The 23,086-nt window shown below is 54.6% G+C and overlaps 2 protein-coding genes across 10 annotated transcripts; one reads left to right on the top strand and one right to left on the bottom strand.

Moving 5' to 3' along the window:
* The first annotated feature begins 11 nt into the window (after positions 1-11).
* NINL (ninein like) lies at positions 12-20,372 on the top strand. 9 transcript variants are annotated; one of them, XM_026080741.1, is made up of 20 exons: positions 26-46; positions 296-1,830; positions 3,509-3,711; positions 4,213-4,464; positions 4,660-4,796; positions 4,880-5,017; positions 5,313-5,451; positions 6,120-6,230; positions 6,868-6,957; positions 8,864-8,987; positions 9,635-9,777; positions 10,868-11,193; positions 14,830-14,899; positions 15,849-16,088; positions 16,378-16,491; positions 17,154-17,366; positions 18,126-18,242; positions 18,338-18,587; positions 19,074-19,304; positions 20,285-20,372. In XM_026080741.1, exons 5-18 carry the CDS (start codon positions 4,729-4,731, stop codon positions 18,533-18,535), a joined length of 2,091 nt encoding a protein of 696 aa, XP_025936526.1. In that variant the 5' UTR covers positions 26-46; positions 296-1,830; positions 3,509-3,711; positions 4,213-4,464; positions 4,660-4,728; the 3' UTR covers positions 18,536-18,587; positions 19,074-19,304; positions 20,285-20,372. The 9 variants fall into 9 exon arrangements, with proteins under 9 accessions (XP_025936521.1, XP_025936526.1, XP_025936525.1 ...); XM_026080740.1 differs by lacking the exon at positions 20,285-20,372 and adding an exon at positions 20,052-20,118; XM_026080735.1 differs by lacking the exon at positions 20,285-20,372 and having other exon boundaries at positions 296-800; positions 1,566-1,830; positions 19,074-19,514.
* Positions 19,612-23,082, bottom strand: GINS1 (GINS complex subunit 1; the record flags this gene model as incomplete). The annotated part of the gene is made up of 7 exons (XM_026080668.1): positions 19,612-20,490; positions 20,772-20,846; positions 21,492-21,608; positions 22,329-22,419; positions 22,693-22,788; positions 22,911-22,975; positions 23,062-23,082. Coding segments are annotated over 7 exons (534 nt in total), but the record flags the coding sequence as incomplete, so codon positions are not given.
* Between the last annotated feature and the right edge of the window lie 4 nt (positions 23,083-23,086).

Below are 23,086 nucleotides of genomic sequence, written 5' to 3'. Positions count from 1 at the left end.
GGGGGGGGGTGCGCGCGCATGCGCGGCGGGGCGGCGCGGACGGCAGGTAGGAGCCGCGGGAGGCGGCTTGGGCCGGGCTGGTCTGATCCGGTGCGGTGCGGTGCGGTGCGGTGCGGTSCGGGCGGCGGCGGTGGCCCCGCGCTGGGCCGCGGGCGGTCGTGGTTACCCCTGTTCATGTCTATGCAGGGACGTGGCGGGCGTTGAATTGCGGCTGCTGTTGACTAAAATATTTTACTGATTCAGGCTGAGTGTTTTTTATTATTATTATTATTATTATTTATTTTTTATTTTTTAGCAGCAAGAGTCCCGCTCGCTGTAACAGCCCGGAAGAGCTGTTCTCCTTTTCTATTCCAGCACAGGCTCCGGATGAGCCCTCTGAGCCCACCTAAGGAAAAACAAAGGCCCCAAATGAAGCTGTCAGTCAGTGTTTACACACCTAAACTAAAAATATATATATATTTAGGCCAGGTCTCTCGCAAAGGTGCTGAGCACCCAGCGCATGGGAGTCCTCATTCAGGCTCTTCCTGTGGAGAAGCCTCCTTGGCCAGGAGTCGGCCAAGAAGCCCCAAACAGCACTGCTCCAAGCATGGAAATACGGATGGGGCCTTTTCACAGCCTATTTTGTTTTTCTATGGATGGTTTTGATTATTCTTACCCGAAAATACATATAAAGAGACTTCCAGCCAGCACATACCCTGCAAATAGTTGGCCAGCGGCCTAGGGGCCAGGCTGAAACAGCAAAGGCAGCGGTGGCTTCTGAACTCTGTTTCGTGCTGCACCAGCGTGTTTTATGCTGACAGGTGACAGCCAACATCAAGAGTAATAAAAACTCCTCTGCTTTGCACAGGTCATTTGGAAAAGTCACACCTCTCTGAGATGCTCTGAGTGAAGCTCAGTGATCAAACAGTTTGCGTTATCTGTGCACTGCGCTGTCTCCTGTTCGCGGAGGTGCTGCAGACAGCAAGGGGGCATGCCTTGTGTATGGGCTGGCTGTCGGCCCCATATCACCCCTGTGCAAGCCCAGGAGAGTCAAATGTGGCTTGATTTACAAACCTGAGTTCAGGGAGGGAGGGGAAAAAAAGAGATTTATAGAGGAAGCTGAGAGAAACCAAGAGAAATCCACGCTTTGCTCTGCCTGGCTTCAGCCTGTCCCCACCTTTTCTCTGCCTGTGTTCTGCAGGCAGCAGGGATCCAGTTTTCACAGAATTGGGTCTCTAGGTTTGCTTTTGGGGCAGAGGCTTTGGATCTGGGTGTGCTGCACCCCCTTGTCTTCCATTCCTATCTGGGATTTCAACAAGATTTACATCTTCCATCTTCTTTTCCCCTTCTGATCCTTCACCAGTGATTTTTTTTCATCCTTGTCCTCTTTCCACCAGTTTAGACAGCTCCTTGGCTGATCTCCGAACAAACCCTTCAGCTTTTGTGGGAAAAGGGTCTCTCCTGCTTGGCAGGACACTCATTGAGTCCTGAGCCAAAATCCATTTGACACACCAAAACAGAGCTGTCATTAGAAAAATGGGTATTTCCAGAAAGTCACCGATGCTCTTTCCTCTTTCTTTTTACAGAGCCCGAAGGCGAATGAAGAGGCTGAAAGTGATCAAGGGCCTGGCAACGTGGTGGGGAGGCTGTATTGAGGATGGCAGATGCGTACCATGTTTTCCCCTGAAAGCCTGACCTAGGCTGCAGCCCCTGTTGTGTGCCCAGCCCTTGCTTGGACGTGGCTGAGGCTCAAGTCCGGGCTCTCCGGGAGGAGCTTGGTGCGGGAGGCAAGGGTTTCCTCAGCTGGTGCTGGTGTGCAAGAGCATTTGGCTGAAGGAGCTCAGGAAGAAGGTGAGCAGCAGCGAAAGGCTGGGAGGCAGCCTGTTGAGAGAGGACAGGCAATGGGATTTGCTGTGCATTAACTGCATATAGTCGAAATGACTGTCAGGAGTAATCTTTGCATCCCTGAGAGCACAAGCACTGGTCCTGAGCCGTTGTACCCCAGCACAGTTTCATTTCCCTGGGGGCAGAGACAGCTTCCCCTGGAGAGGAGCTGATCTGTAGTGGTGGGAAGGGATCTCTGGAGGCCTTAGGTCTAGTCCTCCTGCTCGCAGCAGGGCCAGCTTCCAGGCTAGACCAGGTTGCCCAGGGCTTGTCCAGTCAAGGTTTGAATATCTCCCAGGATGGATACCCCACAGCCTCTCTGCACCTGTCTCAGGGATGCACCACACTCACGTGGAAGAATTTTTTCTTTATGGCCAATCAGGATTTCCCTTGTTGCAGCTTGTGCCTGTTGTATCTTGTCCTTTCACTGTGCATCTAAGAAGAGTCTACCGTTTCCAAGATAAAAGGCTATGGCCAGGGCAAATGTGTATTGCTGCAGGGTCCCGGAGGTAGGCATGGGGGTCTTAATCCCTTCTCTCTCCAAGCTGGAGTGGGGTTCAAATGGTTTTCATACTTGTATGGATCCACCACTGGGCTAGTGTTTCAGGCTTGGTGGAGAGGAGTTTGATTCTTTGTGCACACTTGGAGAAAGTACAGCGTTAATATTCAAAGAGGGTTTTTTAATTGTGTGTTCCGTTTGCACTGCAAAAAATAAAATGGGAATTATTTTAAGAAGCTGGTTTGGATGCTTTACAACTGTGTTTCTGAGGCTGGTGGGTTTCTCTTCTCTCAGCCTCAATCTTTAGGAATTCAATGATTTATTCACTAAACTGGACAAGGACAGAGATGGCAGGGTGAGCTTTTAGGAGTTCCGGGTTGGCTGGTTCGGCCATGCGACCATCTCTTTCCAAGGTACACCAACGCCTCTGAAGCAGCCAAGGCTGTTGGCACTTGGTGAGATGAGTTTAAAGGAAGAAAGCTTTCCTTTAAAAAAGATCCTGGTTCAAGGCCTTCATCTGTGGTTGCTTGGAAGTGATTTCCATTAACTGTCAGGATCCATAAGTTATTGCCAGTTCCTTACACAGGACAGTGCATTTGTTTGCTGCAACATCCTGCAGAGAATCCAGACACAAATCCAGCCGTCACACCTAGGAAGGTTTCTCTGTCCTTTTCCCCACCAAAAAGGAGGCTGAACAACAGGCTCTGCTGAGAGCGAGTCAGGCCAAGATGTTTTGTTTCACAAGGGGATGATTTAAGAGCATCTAATGGAGGTTCCTTGGGCAGTGGGGCAGTGACTTGGGGAGAGTTTTCCACTTGCCAGTCGGTTGCTGGGGATGGTCTGGACTTCACCGCTGCACGGTGACTGAATGGCTCCATCCGGAGCTGTCTGAGTAAGTAAAACCCTGTGCAGGTGGAGTGGGATGATAATACAGAATAACACAGGGCTGCTGAGCGTCATTTTTTTACTGGAGAGAGAGGAATGTACATCATGGCAGAGAGGAAAAATGACCCCAAGTCGAACGTTGACTTCAGAAGTGCTGACGTCTCTGCACCTTTTGTGACTAAGGTTGTCCCCCGTTTAGTACACGGAACAAACTTCATCCAAGTTTTCTTTAATTGATGTAAAATATTTCTTTCTCCTTAGTGCTTTTAATTCTGGGGACTGACAAGGCATTTGCAAATGCTTTAGAAGTAACTGCACTTCAGTGCACTAAGGTGGAAGTGAATAGCCAATTCCCCCAAGAGCCAAGGCAGCTCCATCCAGGATCCTCAACAAAACTGCTCCTTTAAAAAAAAAAAAAAAGGATAACGCAAAGTGTTTCAAGCTCTTTTGGCTACGACTTTGAGGTAAGAGTTGAGTGAGGCAAGGCCTCCAAACCTGGTATGTAATCGGTGCTCTTGGAGATGTTACCAGCTGCGCATGGGGTCTCTGGCAATTGGACGCTGCTCTTTGGGTCAATTTGGCTGAATCTTGCTTACCTCTGAAGTAGGGAGGGTTAAGCTGCCTTCAGCCCAGTTTTAGCTTCTAGATCCAAAAAAATCTTGGCTGGCAGTCCCAGTCTGATGGTTTTCACAAGACCATCTGAGGCTATATAACTTTCAGTGTTAATTTTTCTGTGGATACTGAGTTTTCTGGGTTTTTGGGGAGACCAAACTGCTTTACAACTTGCTCCTTTTGGCTGCCTTGGGGACAGCTCAGGACATCTCACCTCCTGTCAGCTTGGTGTTATTTTTGGAGCTTTCTCCAATATCTGTGGGGTCCCTGGAATCTCTTTTTAGTATTGAAAGATGCCAGGTTTTCTCTGCCAGTTTTGCCCTGCTGACTGATCTCCTCTGTTTTTTTTCCAGGCATTGGATGGGCAGGGAAGCAGCCCGTCCTTCCCGCTAAGCTGCATGGGCTCACACCTCCACTCCAGCATTGGCAACGGCACTGGATTTGCCAAGCCTGAGCTTGTGACTGCTGTTTGGGCCCAGGAAGGGGTGCAGAGCTGCGAGGAGATCCTCAAGGTCTCTAGCGCTGCCTTGTCTGGTGGTGGTGAGCGAAGCAAGCACAAGGCCTAGCCAGCACCCATCTGGGGAAGAAGGAGCGCTTGCAGGCAGGTTGGTGTTGACGGTGTTTTGTCCGCCCCAGGACTGGAGAAAAATTGGGGGTTGGGTGGATGTGATCTAAGCCTACCTGTGAGATGGGGGGGTCATGTCAAAGATTGGAGGGTGCTTGGATGATGTGACAACAGGAGTTCTGTCAGCACCATTGAGAGCAGGAGAGAGAGATTTCAGTCTGTGCTCTTCTTGCAGAGCCTCAGTGGCAGCACGGAGGAGCAGGTGAGCCTGGCAGAGCTGGCAAAGACCTTGGACAACGCTCTCATGGTTCCTGGGAGCAGGATTCAGCATGCAGCTGTTGCCTCCTACGAATGCAAACTGCGGTGCCTCAGGTGAGGGCACGGCCTCCCACAAAGAGGGCCCTTCTGTGGGGTGCATGGGGCGTCCCTCAACACGCTGCTTGCCGTTCCCACAGGATCCGGGTGAGGCAGATCTGCAGGGAGAGGGACAAGGCGAGGCTGGACTTGGAGGAAGCGGAGAGACGCTGCCTGCAGCTCATGGGGGAGGTGGATGAGCACTGCGCCGCCCACGAGTACAGCCAGGGCAAGCTCAGGTAGGAGGGGTCCTTTTGGTTGGGCAGGGAAAATGATTTTCCTGTGGGTGCCTAAGGCCTCTCCCTCCCATCCCAGGATCCCTTCCTGGATCTTCCTCTTGTTTTGCCATTGCGTCAGTGCCAGACAAGTCCCCAAAGACCCCCTGTCCCATGCATACTTCTCCCACGGGCCCAACACCTCTCCAGCCAAACTCTCATCTTCTGCTTTGTGGGTGCTGAGAGAGGATGTCTGGACCTTGTGCCCAGCTATGAACTTGTCTCTGGGTGCCCAGACCTTGGTTCTTGTCTGTTCCAGGGACATTCAGACTGAAATGAAGGCAAAAGACCTGCTTTTGCAGCAAGCCACCAAACGTCAAGCCAAGCTGGAAGCTGCTGCGCGGTTCCTCCAGGGCAAAGAGGCCAGCCTGCGAGGAAGACTGAACCTCACGATGAAGGTAAAACTGCCCTGGGTGAAACATCTGCTCTCCTCCAGAGGAGGCACAGTAGAGGTGGTGACAAAGATGCATGGCTTTTCCTTGCTCTTGCTGGGAAGGCCCAAGTGCTTTATGCAGAAAAATCGTCAGTCACATCCATACTAGTGAAATAGATGCACAGCCCATTCCCCGGCCCTGACGTTATTAAATCCCCGTGTTGTTTGATGGAAACAGTTCCCGGCCCACGGTAACAGCTAATGGCTGAGGCTAAAACTGTGCCAGGGACCATGCCAAGAGCAGAGACAGTGTTCCAGTGCATGGGGCGTTCTCAGTGCTGTTCAGTGTATTGCTATAGATGGAGATAGCTCAGGACTTGCTGCCTCTGTTGGCTGTGAGGGGAGCTGTAGTTCTGTGAAGCAGAAGTAGAGACGAGTTTACGCAGGCTCTCCAACTCTTACCCTGCAAAACCCACTCATATCCTTTGGAGAGATGAGCCAAACCCCATCCCGTGCAGCATGTATCAGCACCGTGCTGTCCAAAGCAGGGTCTCCTGTGAGCTGTGTTGGGCTCTGCGTGCCAATTGGCCTGTTGCTTTACAACTCCCTGTTGAGGGCCCATGGCCAATGAACCTGTCCTCTGATGCTGAGGACCCGCAACATCAAGAAGAATCTTCTCCATTTTACCTGTAGGAGAACACACAGCTGCAAAACAAGGTCACAGAGATGGCTGAAAAACTGGTGGCCTCTGAAAAGCTGGTATTGGAGCTGCAAAAAGAGCTCGACCTCATTATTAAGGACAAGGTAGCCTTTCTCTCTGTGTTGTGGCTGAGTAGGATCTTTTCAGGAGCTCATCAAAAAATTGATGGTTTTCTTTTCTGGGAAGTCTTGTGTATTACATGTCAGTTGTTTTGGTTCCCCCCTGCTTTGAATTTTCCCACCTTAATGACAGCTTGGAAAGAAAAATATTGGCTTTTAAGTTGGGCTGTTCAAAGATCAAAAGAAAAAACAAGAGGAAAGTTTGCAAGTGTAGCAGATTCTACAAATCTGAAGTCCTCAAGTGAGAACTTCAGGGTTTGTTTTCCAGAAAAGAACAGTTTTCTTTTTCACAAGAGTTGAAGTAAAGGATTGGTTCTGGTGTCTTCCACTTCAGCGAGGCACCTGGTAAAATGGAAGTGGGGGAAAGAAACGAGTCTGTGATCTTGTTAGCCAATTTGGGAGAGCTATCCTGTGTGCAGCTTGGCGTCTCTCACATGTGAAGAAGACTTTTTTCCCCCTCTTTCTGTGTCCGACCCACCTCACAGGTGTCAATAGGAACCCTTCCATTGAGTCAGTGCGTTTTGCACCAGGCCATGACTCCAGCAATGACTCCAGCTTGTGACTCTCTGTTTGGTGAGGTGCTAATTTCCTTGATAAGAAGTGTCTCCTTGTCATTGTGCAGCTAGGCCAGGTGGAGCCGCACAGCACAGAGGTCCTGAACCAGGATGAGCGTTTTGCAGAGATCATCCTGGAATACGAGCGGCAATGCCAGGTACGGACGGGCAGCTCTCCAGCAATGCTGTCATGAAAATACAGCCATCATCTTCACATCTGTCAGGCACTGAGGGAGCAGCTCTGGCCAGAGTGTGGAGGGGGGACGAGGACAGGATTCCTCTTTCCTTGCCTTGCTCAGAGCCCTCTGGCAGGAGGCAGGACACAGACATGCCCCTGGGGAAGGAAGCCTGGCCCTCCTTGCTCCCACAGCTTGCTACCCTCTGTGGGTTGGTCTCCCTGGGGGGAGAGGATCCTGGGGGGGAAGGAGCGGTGGGTTGTAGATTGCTCCTTTCCTGCCACCCTGTAGCCAGGGGCTGTTTCGTGTGGGGGCCGTGTAGCTCCGGGTGTAGGGACAGACCACCACAGGCTGTGTTGCAGGGTGTTTCCTCTCGAAGGCAAGGAGAGCTGCAGATTCGTGGGGTTCCTTCTTTGCAAGGCAGGTTATCAGCTCAACTCTTCTGTGTCTTTGTTTTTCCCTTCTTCCTTGTTCCCACCTTAACAACTCCCCCCAAAATTCGGTGCTGCTGGACTCTGCTAGAGAGTCAAGGTGAGCCTGTCCAGGTACCTGGCATGTGCGTGGTCCAGGCATTGGCGTTGTGTGTGCTGCACCTCCTGCACTGTGCCATGCTCCCATCCAGGGCCTGGGGCACTCTGGGACATGAGCACAGGCTCTGTTTCCCCTCTCTTGTTTTTAACTGACTTGTGTATCTTGCATGTTTTGACTTGCTGGGTGCTTTGCACATTGGTTCCTGAGTATGCAGAGTCCTGCGCTTATCACCTTGTCTGTGTGTTTCCGAGTGCTACATGTGATTAGGGAACACCACCGAGTGGAGACGGTGACTTATCAAAAGCTCCCAGCAGGGGCTGAAACCCAGCGTTTTCAGCAAAGCCTTTTCATGGATGCAGCAGGCAGCCTCTCTTGTTAAGGCAGATGTGCAGGGGGGCTATCCGGCATGGCATTGCTCCTGGTGGCACCAGAGGGGAAGAGACACTTGATTCTGCAGTCTTTCCTCCTGCTGAGCTGCTCCAGGGATATCTGTGCAAACGCTGGTGGATTCATCTGCCCCTGTCTGTGAAGGCACCCACTTGGTTTTATCCTTTCCCCTTGCTAACTGCTGATGGCCTCCCTCCTCCTCTGTCTGCTCGCCTGTTTAGGATGGAGATTAAACAAACTGGGTTTGCTTTTGTGTAGATCTGCCTAGTAACATTTATTAATTGGGATCTTTGAAAGTTCCCTAGATCGTAGTCTTTTGCAGCCCACCAGTTTCACAAGTGATGGTGTATGGGATATGACTTGATGTCTTCTCAAAGTGGATGGTCCTTTGGGGCCTGCTCCACCATAAATCCTGGTTTTGCTTTGCCTGCGTGCAGTAATGCTGGCTGGATGATAGCCCAGGTGCCATGGAAGTGTCCTGAGGGTGTAAGCACGAGTCTCTGGGCCCCAAGGGGATTGTACTGAGATCACAGTGTTTCTTGTGCATTGGTCACTAGAGATGGTCGTGTTTAGGTCAGAAGGGGTCTCTGGAGGTCCAACCCTTCAAAGTGTCTGCAGAAACCCCCTGGTGTTGTGTGCTTGTGTGTGCAGGGGGCAGTTGCTTGTGGCTCTTTCCCCCTTAGAGTGTCCAAGGAAGAGGGGATATCCTCTGTTTTTTGTAGTAATGGTGGCCATGGCAATCTGGGCTTGTATTTCTCCTCTGACTCTTCAAAACAATCTTGTCTCTGCCTGTTCAGAAAGGAGGGAAATCGCCCCTCTGCTTCATTCTCCAGCCACGCTGGCGAGGCAGACGCGGCTCTTCACACTGTGAGAGATCCCGAGTACCCATGGCTGCTGGGAGCCACAGGCACATGGCCCCTCGCAGCCCTGGGGAGCTTCACGGCTGCGTTGTGACCAATCTCTGATGCAGGTGCTGTGGGACCAGAACGACACGCTGCGGAGGGAGCTGGAAAGGCTGCGTCTCCAGCTACGCGAGAGCAAGGCCCAAGCACGCTGCCAGGAGAGCAAGGCTGAGCGAGTGCTGCCAGCTGGAGGTAAAACGCCTGATGGGCACCTGAGGGTGGGATGGTTCAATGCGTCTCTGTCCGCTTGGCAAGAACAAGGTTGCCTGGTGGTCGGAGTTTCTGCAGGAGTGTGAGGTGGCTCGTTGCGACTGAGCCACTGCTGCCGTTTCTGGCACTAGACAGCCACGGGAGGGATGAAGGGGGTGACAGATGGTTGAGAGTGACAGAGACGGAGGGAAAGAGGGTCATCCAACACAAGGGTTGGTGATGGTGACCTGTGGGCTGGCCAGCTGTCAATGAACAGGCAGCTTCTCCCTGTGCAGGAGGGTGGCAAGGAAGCACAGTATAGTAAAGGAGTAATAGCCCCAAACTGGAGTTTGGGAGGTTCAAGTTGAGCATTAGGAAGAATCTTCTTGCCCAAAGGGATGGCGCAGCCCTGGGCTGGGTGACCAGACAGGTGGGGGATCTCCATCTTTTGGGGTTGTAAGGGCTCGACTGGACAAAGCCGCAGCCATCCTGATCTAGCATTGGCAATAGTCCGCTCTGAGCAGGAGGTTGGACTAGAGACCCCAGAGGTCCAGACTCCAGCACTTCCAGGAGTCTGTGGCCATCCCAAGGAAAACCCTTGGACTCTCCCGGCCCAGCATAAGGGGCAGTGGACTCGGTCCTCTCTGCAGGCCTCTCCTCACAGAGCTCCTCTCTCCCAGTGTGCCTCTCTCCCAGCGCTCCAGTTCCCAATTCTGCGTGCACAGAGACAGCGCTCACGATGGAGCAGCTCCAAGACCAGCTGCAGGACCTGAAGGTGCAGCTGGAAACCAAGGTGAGGGCCAGGGTTGTGGAGGGGAATGTCCCGGCTTCCCAGCACAGCTGCCTAGTGAGCGGAGAAGGGGACATCTCGTCTCCCTGCTGCAGAGAGGCTGCTCTGTAAGCTCTGGCGTCTGCTCCAGGAGGGCTGCTGGGTCTCTCTCCATCCAGGCTGGGGGGCAGAGTGGTACCCCCTCTCTCTGCTGGGGTGCTCCCCTGCCCATTTTAGCTGGTAGCAGGGTTTGGAGCCCCCGCAGGCTGACAAAGGCTCTGTAGGAGCCTCTGTCACATTGCAAAAGGTTTGTGCGGTTCTCGCTACCTATGCGGGACTAGAGATTAACTCTGCTCAGCATCGCTGGTGCAGTACTACTGGCCAAAAGGAGCAAAAGGAGAAGCAGCAAGCCTGGGAAGTATCAGAGCCCCATTTCCCCAGGCTTGTGGCACTTTTAACTCACACATCCTAAGGTGACCGCGTGAGCCCAGTGCTCCTTTTAGACAGCAGCGAATGCTCGTGCAAGAGGCCTCAGTTTTCACCTTGCACTCCTCCTTTTGCACAGGCCAGGGATGCTTGCTGGATTTCCATTGCAGCCACTGTGAGAGTAAATCCTAAATTGTCCTACAGCTGACAGTTCAGGGGGCACACAGCTGCCTGCTGTTCTCCTTCTGCCTGCTTCACAGTCCTGTCTCTGTTCTCATCAAATCCTGGGGTTTCCAGCTTTTACAGGGGAGACATGGGGAGTGGCAGCCCCTCGCTGTCACCTCTGGGACAAGGAACCACGCTGCAGGGTAGAAGAAGGACAAAGCAGTGGTGGATGATGCCCCAGCCTCTCCTTTCTCCTTGCCAGGGTCCCAGTGTTGCAAACATGGAGAGAGGGGGGAGCAGCAACACTCGCTGGGAAAGGCTGGGACCCACTAAACTCCTCTGATATCTGCTTATTAGAGGCTGCTGCATGAAACTGGTTATTGTCCTAGGTTCAGCAGGAACCAGAGCTGCGTGAAGTGTGTTCCTGAAGCCACCGCTAGATCGCTGTGATTCACAGCTGACTGCAGGCGAGGGGGGCTCTCAGGAGCACGGTACTAATAACCCAGTCCTGTCTCCCCCACAGGTAAACTACTACAAGCAGAAAATTGAGTTGATGAAGAAGAGCTTTGAGAGTGAGAGGAAGGACAGTGAGGAAAAGTTCAAGGCTGAGATGAGCAAGGTGGAGGAGCAGAAAAGAGACTTGGAAGAAAGAGCTGCAAAATATTGGGCTATAACTGATGGCCTGAAAGAGCAAAAATGTGTGTGGAGCCCGGAGCTGGAGGAGAGGTTTGAGACGGAGCGGGCCAAGGTGGAACAACAGCACACCAAAGACATTTGCCATCTGGGGCAGCAACTGGCTCAGGAAGGAGAAGAGCTGATGACAGAGTGCGGGGATGGATCGAGCCTAAGGTCTGGCACCGTTCGCTTTCTGGAGCTTAGTGGGAGACTGGGGATGGGCGCATCCCCTGCTCATACCAGAGTGGGTTGGGGAAATTTCTCACAGAGCTGGAGAACTTCCTTATTTTGGAAGAAAATCTGGGCAATATTGCAGCTGTTCACAGTGAGAAGACTAAACTTCCCCTACGTGAGGGCTTTTATTTCAAAATGCAGAAGGTTTCCCTGAGTGTTCTTCACACTTGTGTTAAAGGCAGTGCTCAGCATAGACTGTGCCCCAAAACAGTGAGGGAAATAAGACAGCTTTCACCAGCCTTTTCCAGTTCTGTCTGTCTCTGTCTGTCTCTCTGTCCTTGGTTCTTCAGCAAACCTGCCTCTCCTCGTTAGATCACCACCACCCGCTCTCTTAGCAGCGGCAAAAATCAGCCTAAATTTCTCTATTTGGTCAAAGGAGCCTGGCTGGCAGAAGAGTAAGGGAGTCACTAAATGTTTCAGCACCTTCCTGTGCCTGTGGTGCTGGTTCTGCAGTCTCCCCAGAGGCCAAAAAGGGAAGCAAATGGAAGAGACTGGAGAGGAATCAGACCGGAAACTGGTGCCTGTTCCTCTCTGCTCCCTCCTTCCTCCCAGCACATCTCACCACTGGCCACGAGCTTCTCTCCTGCCTCTCATCCTGCTGCCCCTCCCTGAACCCTCGTGTTCTTTGCTACCTCTTGTCAGGAGCAAAGTCCCCTTTGGTCACGCACATGCTGAGGATTTTGCTAGGCTGTGATCCCTGTTTTAGGCCTGGGGAGCTGAGATACAGGGTAGGTGTGAGAGAAGAGAAGCAACTTGACTGAGGTCCGTAGTAGAGCAGGGGCAACCCCAAATAACAGAGGGATACAGGGCGTTTGAGCCATATTACTACCATCCCCGGTGACTGGTGCAGGGACTGGCCGTAGTGTGGCGCTTTCAGAGCTGTCTGAAAACATCAGATGGATGAGTCTTTGAGACGTGCTGAATGGTGTGGGATCGTTCTGAAGCGCTGATGTAGTTGCCTTGACTTTGCAACCCAAAGAAGACTTTGCATTCCCTCTCTTGCACAAATACATTCTGGGGCTGGCTGAGCTTTTCAACCTGTGCCTGCCATGTRTGCTATCAAATGCAGGTCAGCAAAACATTCTTTCAGAAAAGATGCAGAGGTTGAGCTTAATCAAGAGCTGTCAAGGCCAGGACGAGGACAGCTTTAAGACTTTGTTGCAGTAACATCAGTGTGAGAGGAGGTGATTTCCCAAGGCTCACAGAGGAGACCTTTGAGAGCAGCATGCCCAGGAGAGGCAGCAGTGAGAGTGGGAGGAAAAGGCTGTGGGCTCTTGGTGGAAGAAGATGCAGCTGAAGAGGGAAGAGAAGGTGAACGAAGAGCAAGTCAAGATTTGCAAGACACTGGCTGTTGAGAAGGAAAGGTAGAAAAAGAGCATTAGGATGAACTGGGTTTACTGCAGAGATCGAGGGGCTGATGTTGGAAGGGACAAGATGTGTGGAGAGCTGCCCTCTGGATGGAAAGGAGCGGGTCCCTGAGAGTCAGGTGAGGAGATAGACCAAAATCCCCTGCTGCAACCTCAGCACTGAAGGAACAGAGAAGAAATTAAAGATCTTGTGACACATCGATGCAGATGGAGTGCAGATGTCTCTGTTGCAATGGATGGCCCCCTCAATCCAGAGGCTGGAGCCAAAGCTGAAAGCATTCATTGTGGAGAAATGAGATCTCAATGGACAAGGGCACGTGCTTGGGAAGCAGACCAAAGAGAGCAAAGTTAGAAGGTTTGGCTCCATGCAGCAGACACAGCAGCATGTCGGGCCAGTGACAGACTTGATCTGGAGGGCCAGAAGAGAAAAAATGCCCTGAGAGACAGACCGAGACAGCAGCACGGGGGGGGAACATGACATACAGGCTGTCAAAACAGAGCTGGAGAGGGAAAGGAGCAGTGTGAAACTGAAGCTGTTGCAGCTTGAAGATGTGCACTGACCAGAAAACAATCCCCACCGTGGTCTCTGCACTCTTCCCCTTGCTTGCTTGTTGGGAGGAGAGAGCAAAATCATCCCTGCTCAGGTCCTCTGCCTCCCACGTGCAGTGTCACAAACTGCAGTGCTCTCCTCCCTGTCATCTCCAAAGGAATTTGGGTCCTGCTTGGACCCGGAGGTTTGCAGTAGCTGTTGGATGGGACTGTCCTGTTTAACACAGGTCTGAGCTGCTTTCCCACAGGCGCCAGTACTCATGGCCTCGTGGGTGGGCTGGGGCTACCGGTAGGAGTGGAAGGACGAAGAGGCAGAGGGGCTACCTTGTGTTTGGGCTCATAGCCATCGTCTCCAGCACCAGGAAAGTCCAGAGGCCTCACAAGCGAGCTGACTTCTCGAGACGTGGCTGTACCGAAGTTGAAGGGTTGGACTTACCACCTGCTTAACCATTTGGGCCTGTCTTAAGCCAAATCATTTAATTTCCGCTCCTTGGCAGGCCTGCAAAATAATTTCTGCTAATTGGAAGCCACACAAATTCTGGGTCTGATTTATGATCTGGCTAATCCCATTTGTCCTTTTCCCTCTTGAAGACCTGCTCCTTCTCCGCTGGCATCTCCCACACATTTTGCATGCAAGATGCATTGGATGGATGTTCCTTGGATTTCTTTAGTTCTTGTTGTCCTTACAAAGCCAATGGGATAAAGCAGGGAGCCTGTGTAGATGCCAAGAGCAAATTGGGCTTTCGCATGGGTTTCTCACTCTGCCGTCTCTCCCTGCGGGGGAGAGCCCTGCCAGCTGCTGGAGGGGAGCAGCTTGCAGAAAAGTCAGCTTGGGAGCCTCCAGCGAGAGCCAAGGGTGGCAGAAGAGAAGAGCAGCGAGCATGAGTAAGAGAGGACGCAGCCAGCCATGGGAGGCTGGCAGACGGGTGAAGAGCTTGTGCAAGGGGCAGCTGCTCAGGCACATTTGCCAGATTTCAGCTGCCTCGACCTGTTCGAGTTGCTTCTTTCCGAGGAAGGCAACACTCCCACTCCCTTGGGCCTGTGCTAAAGCAGCCAGCACCAGGCAGGGCCCAGTCAGCCAAAGGCTTGGGCAGGCCAGATCACCGGGGCAGGAGCCAGGTTTGGGTAAGGCTGTGGGGAGAGGTGTGTGTTGAGGGAGAAAAGGATGGACTTCTTGGCTACAAAACCATTTGGCCAGTGGCTTACTGCTGCCTTTGGAAGCTTGGGATCTGGGGGCACTGACTGAGCCATAAATCCAAGGGGAACCAGGTGCCCAGTGCAGATGGTCCCAAGAGTCCTGCTAAGCTGGCTTTCCCACTGTCCTTCATGCCCTGACTTTTAGGGCTCTGACAAAGTTGTAGCACTTGGATGTCCTCAGCAGGTTGGGCCGCATCATCGGGGCAGAGGCACCTGGCCTACTCTCACATCAATTCAGAACCGTGTCCGCTTTGGCCTGGTTTTGCTTTCCATTGCAGACTGAAACCTGAAGTGGTTAGGGGTCTCTTTAGGAGCAGCTCAGAAGGGAGCAGTGACCTCCATCAGGCAGGGTGGGCGGCTGGTGGCAGCAGACACTCGTGGGACCCCAAAACTAGGCCCTTTTTAAGGGGCTGTGGTTTGCAGCTCTTTGGGCTGAAGCTGATCATATTCCTCTCCCCAACAGGAAACACRGGAGTGAGTTGCGCCGAGAGAAGGTGCAGGATCTGGCTGAAACAGAAGAGTTAACTGAGTTGGTAAGAAGCCGTCAGTGCTAACTGGCAGGCACTTGGCTGAAGGATTTAGCAGGACAAAAACTTCGTGTGCTTACAGAGGAAAAAGGCAACATTTGTTTCAAACATCCAAACCTGGTCTTGCTTTGAAGAACCAGCTTTGTTTTACAGCTTTTTGGGTAGGGAAAATTTGTGTAACAAAAGCCAGTGTAGGATTTTACAGAAGGGGAAGGTGATACGTATTGCAAAATCTCTAAAGATGTTGATTTTTACCCACTTGCACTCATTCTCTCGGAGATTTTGCTCATTCCCACCCTCACGCCCATGTGCTCACAAGCACTTAGATGTGTGTGTGCCCGAGGCCTGGCCAGGATCCCCTGTGCGCAACATGGACATGGGATGCAGGCTGTCAAGTCCTCACCCCATTCCTGGGATTCCTCCTGACTGCTGACCACAAACTAGGTTTTGGACAGATCTTTTGTGCCCTTCGGCGCTGCCAGCTGCAATGGGGAGGGCCTTTGCGTCAGACCCTCACTGAACTTCAGCCTCCGTAAAATTTAGGCCAGGCTGCTGCCCACTGGATGCTTTTCCTCCGTTGGAGGAGATCTGTGTCTATGGTCTGTTTTCCTGGGAGGCTAAGAGGAAAAGTTATGGGATATGGGATGTGCTACCACCCTGGCATTAGATACAGGGTTTTCTGCCAGCATGTCAGCATGGGCCAGAAACTGCATGTTACTCAGCGTTACTGCTGGGAACGGTGTCGTAGGAACAGTGTCTGAGGAATGGTGCCTTTCGGTGTTGATGTGGGCTGTTGGGGCACTTGTCCTAGGTGCACACAAGGCCCTGCAGCAACAGGGATGATCCTGGGTGGGGATCCAGCAGGGACAGCATGGGACACGTTAAGTCTCCGTCGCCCCCTTCCCAGCCCAAACTTTCATGTGAAGGTTGAGTTGTTGTCCTCACACTTTTCCAGAGCAAGAAGAGCAAGGGGGAGATCTCCCATCTGAATGCCCACATGTGTCAGCCAGGTTGTGAGCTTTGTGACCACGAAGCCAGCCACGGCACCGGCCGTGGCCCCGTCCGACAGCGGAGCCAGAGGCTACGAGGAGTGGAGACGGCCACAAGGCTGGAGCAGGAGAGCCACCAGCAGCAGGCAGCATATCGGATGGAGATGGAGCTGCTCCGGCAGCAGCTCAGGGCCTCCCAGGAGAAGGTAGGTGCCCTGGGCGGTGTCTGGTCCGTTGTGGGGTTGCAGGCTGCTGAGAGCGGTCCCTGTGATGTTGGCGTTGCCCCTCAGTGCTGTGTTAGGTGCCTTTCCAAAGCTGAAAAGACTCTCATCTTCCTCTTTGTGGGGGCAAAGGGACTCACCTTCCCACTCGGATGTGTCCAAAGCCAGCCCAGGTGAAACTTGGGGGTGGGACGGCAGGGATGGAGGCCCTGTGGGGATGGGTCCTTGCTCACGGCCACCCTTGTGGTGTCCCCTCTGTCCCTGTGCCATGCAGGCCAGGCGGGGGGAGGAGATGGAGGCTGAGCTGAGGCGGCTCACACAGGAGTGCCAGGCGCGGCGGTTCGCCACGGCCCGGCTGAGAGAGGAGCTGGAGGAGCGGCAGGACCAGGTAGGGGCTGGGCAGGGACAGCACGGGCCAGGCGGGCCATGTCCGAGGGGAGGGAAACCAGGTGATGAAAGCAAGGGAACAGAGACCATTGTGGGGGGGTGGAAGGTGATGTGTAGCAAATCTCCCAATGTGTTAGTATTCCTCTCCCGAGACAGGCTCCGGGCCAGCTTTCCAGTAGGGTTTGGCCCCCGAGGTAGCGCTGGGGCAAAGCTGGTCCAGACCCATCGCCCAGTAGCAGGTTTGCCCTTGGTTGATAGCGGGAAGCAGAGGACGGGTAGCGCAAACAGGGACTGAACCCTGGGTGGCCTGGGATGTGTCTGAGAGCAAAGCCAGGCGAGCACCCTCTGCCTTCCGCCACTGCCGTCCGTTGTGCTGGCACTCCCTCTCTCGGGATGCCGTCGGCAGCCACTGCTCCCACTGCTCCGCTGCTCAGCCAGGGGAGCATCTCTGAGCGACAGGGCTGTTTCTCCAGCTTGCAGCRCTCTCCATCCCCGGCTGTGCAGACCACCTGGCGAGCGCCACCCCCGCACTCCTGCTGCCCCGCTGTGGCCATGCTGCTGTGGAAGCTGGGGGGCTGAGGGTGCTGCCCGCCCCCTGCACCGTGCAGCACCCCGGGGCCCGTCCTGCTGCTGCAACCAGCTTTTGGCTTTTCTCTGATGCAGCTCTTAGAAGCCAAAGCAAGCCTGAGCCTGGCCCGGACTCGGCACGTGCTGCAGCTGCAGCAGGCGAAGGCCCAGATGCGCAACATGGTGCCAAAGAGCCAGTTTGAGCAGGTGCAAAGCAGCCTGAGAGAGGAGCAGTGCGAGGCTCGGCGGCTCCAGGAAAACCTCCGCCGCCAGGCTGAGCAGGCGTGCAGGCAGCTGGCCAGCACCCAGGTAGGCAGGGGCTGCGGGAGCTCGGATGAGGGGCCCGGGGAGGCAGCGCTGCTTGAGGCCGCTGGGGGTTTGGGTGGAGGATGCTACATCAGGAGCCCCCAAGGACCATACACGTGCTCTTCCAAGTCCCCCCGCAATTTTCAGTCCTCGTGAACACGGTCATTACCCTGTGCTCAAACAGGAGCCCTCCCTGCTCCGGCCCACCTATCCCAGGCTGGATACCTCAGCCGGAGCCCACGGAGAGCTGTGCTGTAGTGGCTTGGGCTGGAGAAGGAAGGCTTAGCCTTCCGGGCGGAGCGGGAGCCAGCACAGGGTTTTGGTGAGTTTGTCCTGCAGGCCACTGTGGTTCAGTCAAACCAGCCTGTGTGCAGATGGAGCATTTTATAACTTAAGGAATTAAAATGAGCAGGACCAGAAACTGCATCCAAGGAGACCTAACTACATCTCTTCCAGGGTTTTTCTGGGCATGGTAGTGAGAGGGAAAAATCATAGGCTTGTTCTTGTAGACAACATTGCAGGAAAAGCTGTGCTTTGTCTTAAAGCAGGTTGGTGCTGACCTAGGGGAGGATGTGCTGCTGTAGGCCCCCCCCCAGGGTGCTGTCTGCATCCTGCCCCCCCTCCGCCGATCTTCCCACACTCTCCTTCAGGGAGCGTGAAGGTCTGGGAGCGGGGCCCTGGGAAACGCACGGTCCGGGCGAGTCAGGGGCCGCTGCACAGGCCCTGGGACCACCCAGCGCAGAGCGTTGTTGCCCGCTGCAGGAGGAGCACGAGCGGCTGCTGCAGGCGGCAGCAGAGCGGGCGGAGGGGCTGGAGCGCGACCTGCGGAGCGCCGAAGCGGTGCTGGCGGAGAAAGCAGCTCGGCTCAAGGATGCGGAGGTGAGCGTGAGAGAGGGCTCGGCGCTGCGTGTCTGTGCCCGGCTGGGACTGCTGCACGTGGACGCTGAACCCTGAGCCTCCTGTCCCTGCGGTAGGCCCAGCTCTCTGGGAACACCAGGAGCAAACTGCTGATCGAGGACCTCCACGAGGGGAACAGAGAGCTCGCGAAGGCCCTGCGGGTGGCCGAGCTGAAGCAGAAGTGCACCGAGGAGAAGAACCAGGCCTTAGAGGAGCAGGTCTTGGCCCTGAAGCAACTCGTCAGAGAAATCACACCAGCATCTCTGAGTGGGTGACTGGGCACCCGCTGTGCCAGCTCTGCCCCTGGTCCTGGCAGCAGTCCGTCAGGTGAGAAAGGGGGGTGCAGTGGGGTGAGGAAAACAGTCCTTTTCTCCCCGATCTGGCTGGGGTTTCCTGAGTAGGAAGTGGAGAAACCAGACATAGTCCTTCAAGGAAATGGGTCCTATGGATAGTCAAATTCTTCTTGCTGAAAGCGCCAGCTTTGGTGTTTTTTTCGGTGGCAATGCTTGTTCTTGCTGCAGGCGTGTCTCAGGGCATCCCTCCTGCCAGCAGGTGCCTGCACGCTGACAGCGTGCGTGGCAGTGGTGCGGATGCTGTTTCTCTGCGAAGAGTTGCTGTTGGGACACCCCGCTACAGCTGGAAACCTGGGATGGGGGGCTGCAGGTTCCTGCGTCTGGGTGACTCCAAGCAGAGAGCTGTGGTGCAGCATTTAAAGGTTTGCAGCAGCAGCAGCAGCACCTCCTGCCAGTTCTGGTCTCCTGGGTGTCTCCAGACTCTCCCACGACTGTTGCTGAGCTCTTTTTCCCCCTACAGCTCCTCTTGGGCTCTGGGAGACGCTGCCCTTCCTAAAGCCTGAACCTAGGAGCCAAAACAACCTGCTGCTGCATCGTTGCCTCTGCGGTGAGTGGGACAGCGCAGCCCAAGGAAGAGCCCTCCTTCGGTTCCAGCATCCAAGGCTCAGGGCAGGGCTGTTTTTCCCTACTCAGCACGGTATTCTGGTGAGCCCTCCTTCCTGCGCTGCCTCCGAGGAGGCTGGGAAACATGGTAAGTGACCCGCGGCACCTCGCGTTCCCTGCTGGCCTTCATGCGGCGGCAACGCATACTGCTCCCTCCATGGCTCTTGCCAAAACAAGTTGTCTGAAGGCCGCAAAGCTGAGCATTCATGGTGACAAACACCGGATTTACTGACGTGCCTGGGGCCTTGCGCTCTGCATGGGAGATGTGTGTGTCAGAGGAGGGAGGCTCTCCAGCGCCTTCCCACAGGGAAGAGGACAAGGACAGTGCCAGGAGAGGGCTGGACGCTGTGACTGGGAAGATCAGAGAGGAAGAGGGGCTTGTCAGTCTTGCTCTGTTTCTGTGCTAACTGTAGCCCTGAAAACCATCTGCTCCCCCCCCCAAAATAGCCCCTAAGAGGTGAAGCATCAGAACAGGGCTCCTGCCAGCCCAGTGCTTTGAGCAAGGAGACTCCCTCCACAGAGAGGGAGCCGCAGGCCAGGCCTGCTGGCAGAGACCACAGCCAGGCCCTGCAGCCGAGGCTGCAGCGGTCATTCGCTTGGCACCTCAAGAAACCACGTTTACAGGCCTCTGATGGGAACCCCAGAAGACGCTCTTGCAGTCTCATCTGGCACTCGGAGGAGTGTCCACTGAGACGGGAGCCAGCACTCGAGCATCACCCTGCAGGGTCAAGGCGAGCTGGGCCAGAGAGCCAGGCCAGAGAGCATTTAACGCAGACGATGCTGACTCTTAACAAACAGTCTAAACTGAAGGCTGAAGCAGTTCTTTATTTCACAGCCGTGGAGTTCCCCAGCTCCCAGAGCCCAGCCGGTCTCTTACTCCCAGATGCACAGCGTGAATAAAGCATTGCTTCAAGCAAAAATGCACCCTCAAAACCCATTTGTAACTGCAGGGCCTGGATAACACCCCCCGCCCCGTGCCGGAGCCCCAGCAGTGTGCACCTTCGGTCACGAAGGGCTGGCCAAAGTGGCTGGCATACTTTATAGACTCTGAGCTGATCTTTGTGTCAGGTATCAAAGGCGGTTAAGAGGAGCCGCGGGGCGCTCTGCGCAGGATCACGGATGTGTCTGATGTCCTGCACGTGACGGCACTCGTTCCCTGCTGGGGCAGGCCGCCAGGAAAGGGCCGTCCCTCCGGTCCCGAACGCTCACAACAGGACGTGCTCCAGGACTCCTTGTCTGATTAGCTGCTCGCATTTCCAGCGGGGTAAGAAGTGCTGCACAAAAACACAGACAAGCTTTCCCTGCACCCCAGGCAGCCTGGATTCACTGCTGCAGACAACCAGCTCTGCTGCTCTGTGCCGCATCCCTGCGCGTAGCGGTACCAGACCAAACCGCAGTCCAGGTGCACGCAGGCAGCTTGCAGCGTGTGCAAGGAACTGGGTGCAGGAACTGCAACACGGTGCGAAGCTGGGATGAGCAGGGGAATGTCACAGGAGTGACGGGGAAGAAAAGGAGCAGGAAAGGGTTTAGGATCCCACTTGCTTGTCTTTGGTACCTGGCTATTCTTCTTCAACAGGATGGTGGTACCATCATCGATCTCAAATTCGCCATAGTCTTTTAAACACCGCACCTGCAAAGCCAAAGGGCAGATCTCCGATTGAGGAGTATTAGCACATCATCGCCGACTTACCGCACACGCCCCAAAGCTGTAAGTATGGGCACGTTCCTGCCCGCCTGACAGAGCCTCTGTATGAACCAGACACCTGAAATGGCCTGTTCCCTCTCTCTGACATTCCCTTCCTGCACCTGCCTGGAGCGGGACGCRCCGGGGGGCAGCCCAGGCCCTCTACGGAGGCCGGTGGAGGAGCAGCAGCACAACGCACAGGGGGGAGCGGCCTGGGGAGCGGCAGCAGCATTGCCGGGAGAATCCCCCCACGCGTACCAGAAAATGCCAATATGTTAACAGTGAAACTGTCTTCAGGAGCTTGGGCAGAAGCTTTGACAGTAATTCAGGCCCCACCAGCACCACCACACCAATTCCTTGCAGACTGGAAATGCCACGTTTCAACACTTTGAGCTCTCAGAAGAAGAGGGAGCAAAACACTGGTGTGCAGAGCTTATAGGGGAAAGTGTAGATGCTTGTAGAGGCTTCAGTTCTCTGAACAGCTTTGCTCAGGGAACTTCCAACTTGGGAGGAAGTAAAGATCTCTAAAGAAAGTTGCTTGGTAAAGTGTCCCCCCCCCCCCCAATCAGAAACCACCAGTCTTGCACTTACTTCAATGTACAGGCTTTTAGGAGGTTTTATGTCCTGTGTAAGGTCCAGCCCCTCCTCTCCTCCTACTGACCTCATGTAGGTGGCCAGAGACTTTTTGTACCGATTGAACCACTCCACCTGCGGACATTAACAGCAATCCTTCAGACAACGGAGCTTTATTTCAAGAGAAGGCTGTAAGCCTTTAAAAGCAAAACTGCCACATTACCATCCATGGATGCAAGAGCCTGCTTTTCATTATTGAACAAAACTCCAGACTAACAGGCACCCACTGACCAAAGGGATTTGCACTACTGGAAACAACCAGCACGGATTCTGCCTAGGACCCAGGACTCTGCCCCCACCGCTCGTTGTACAAAAGCAACTCTCTCACGTTAAAGGATAAAGACGAACCTTTACTGAGAGAGACGTTTCTACACCCTGGCACAGCTAATGCTGAAGAAACAGGTCCGTGATGAATCGGATCTGTTTGTCTGTGCTGTCGGACCACTGTTCCCAAGCATGTTCATGCCAGCCACAGGAGAGCACAGGCTCTTCTGCAGGGAATAAACTGCCCCAGGCTCAGGGCAGTCTGGGATGAGACTAGGATGTGTGCTGGAAACAACGTCAGCGGCTCTGTACTTTGGTTTAGAGATGGCATTTGAGAAGTGTGCTCAGCATCCATTTGGGATTGCGTCCTTGGAAGGACAGTGAGGAAACAAATGGATATTTGCAGGAAGGCACACAAAACATCATGCAGCTAGAGCAGAAAAAAGTCTGTCCCATTTCGAATCTCATAACTAGGTGGTTTATTGGGAGGAACACGTGGAAGGAAGGGAAAAGGGGACAAGGCTGACTCACTTCCTCGGCTGACATGTGAAACTGGATGGCATTTGGCAGGACGCTGCCGTACTCCCACCTGAGAGCTCGGATCCGCAGCAACCGGTCGTACCTGGGGGAAGAAACAAGGCGCAAAGCCAGCGCCTTTGCCGAGACGGGCGCTGGCAATCCGCCTGGGCAGCGCAGACGCTCCGATCGCTCCCCAAAGCGGAGCGCAAAACTTGAGTCATTGCACCCTCCTTCCTTTCGAGGAGGCGATTTGGGGCCAATTTATTAATTAACAGCTTCTCGAGAGCAGGGGGAACAGGGATGCCCGGTGCCCCTGACGGCCGGCGTCTGCCGCGGGGCTGGGCTGGAGCCCGCGGCCCAGCACCGCCGCACTCACAGGTAGGCCACGACGCAGCGCTGGTTTCGGAGCAGGCAGCAGTGGCGAAACCGGATGAGGAAGATGAGGTCCGTCCGCCCCGACTTCGCTTCGGACCTGCGGGAGGAGGAGGAGGCGGCGGTGATGGCGTCACCCGGTGAGGACCCCGCGCCCGGTGCCGCCGTGGGGGGCTCGCGGGGGGCTCGCGGCGGCGGGCGCAGCCCCGGCCCGGCACTCACACGTCCGCCTGGTTCCGCTCGTACAGCGCCCGCATCTCCTCCAGCGCCTGCCGCAGCCCCTCCGCCTGCGGCACCGACACGGTCAGCCCGGGCCGGGACCCTGGGACCCCCGGACCCCCGGCCCGGCCCCGGCCCCGGCCCGGCCGCTCACCCGGAAGGGCGGCAGGTGCCCGCCG

The sequence above is a fragment of the Apteryx rowi genome, unplaced genomic scaffold (assembly GCF_003343035.1).
Source record: "Apteryx rowi isolate R43461 unplaced genomic scaffold, aptRow1 scaffold_53, whole genome shotgun sequence".
Taxonomy (NCBI): Eukaryota; Metazoa; Chordata; class Aves; order Apterygiformes; family Apterygidae; genus Apteryx; species Apteryx rowi.
Note: the sequence above shows the minus strand (reverse complement) of the source record. Positions and strands in the feature narration are given on the sequence as shown.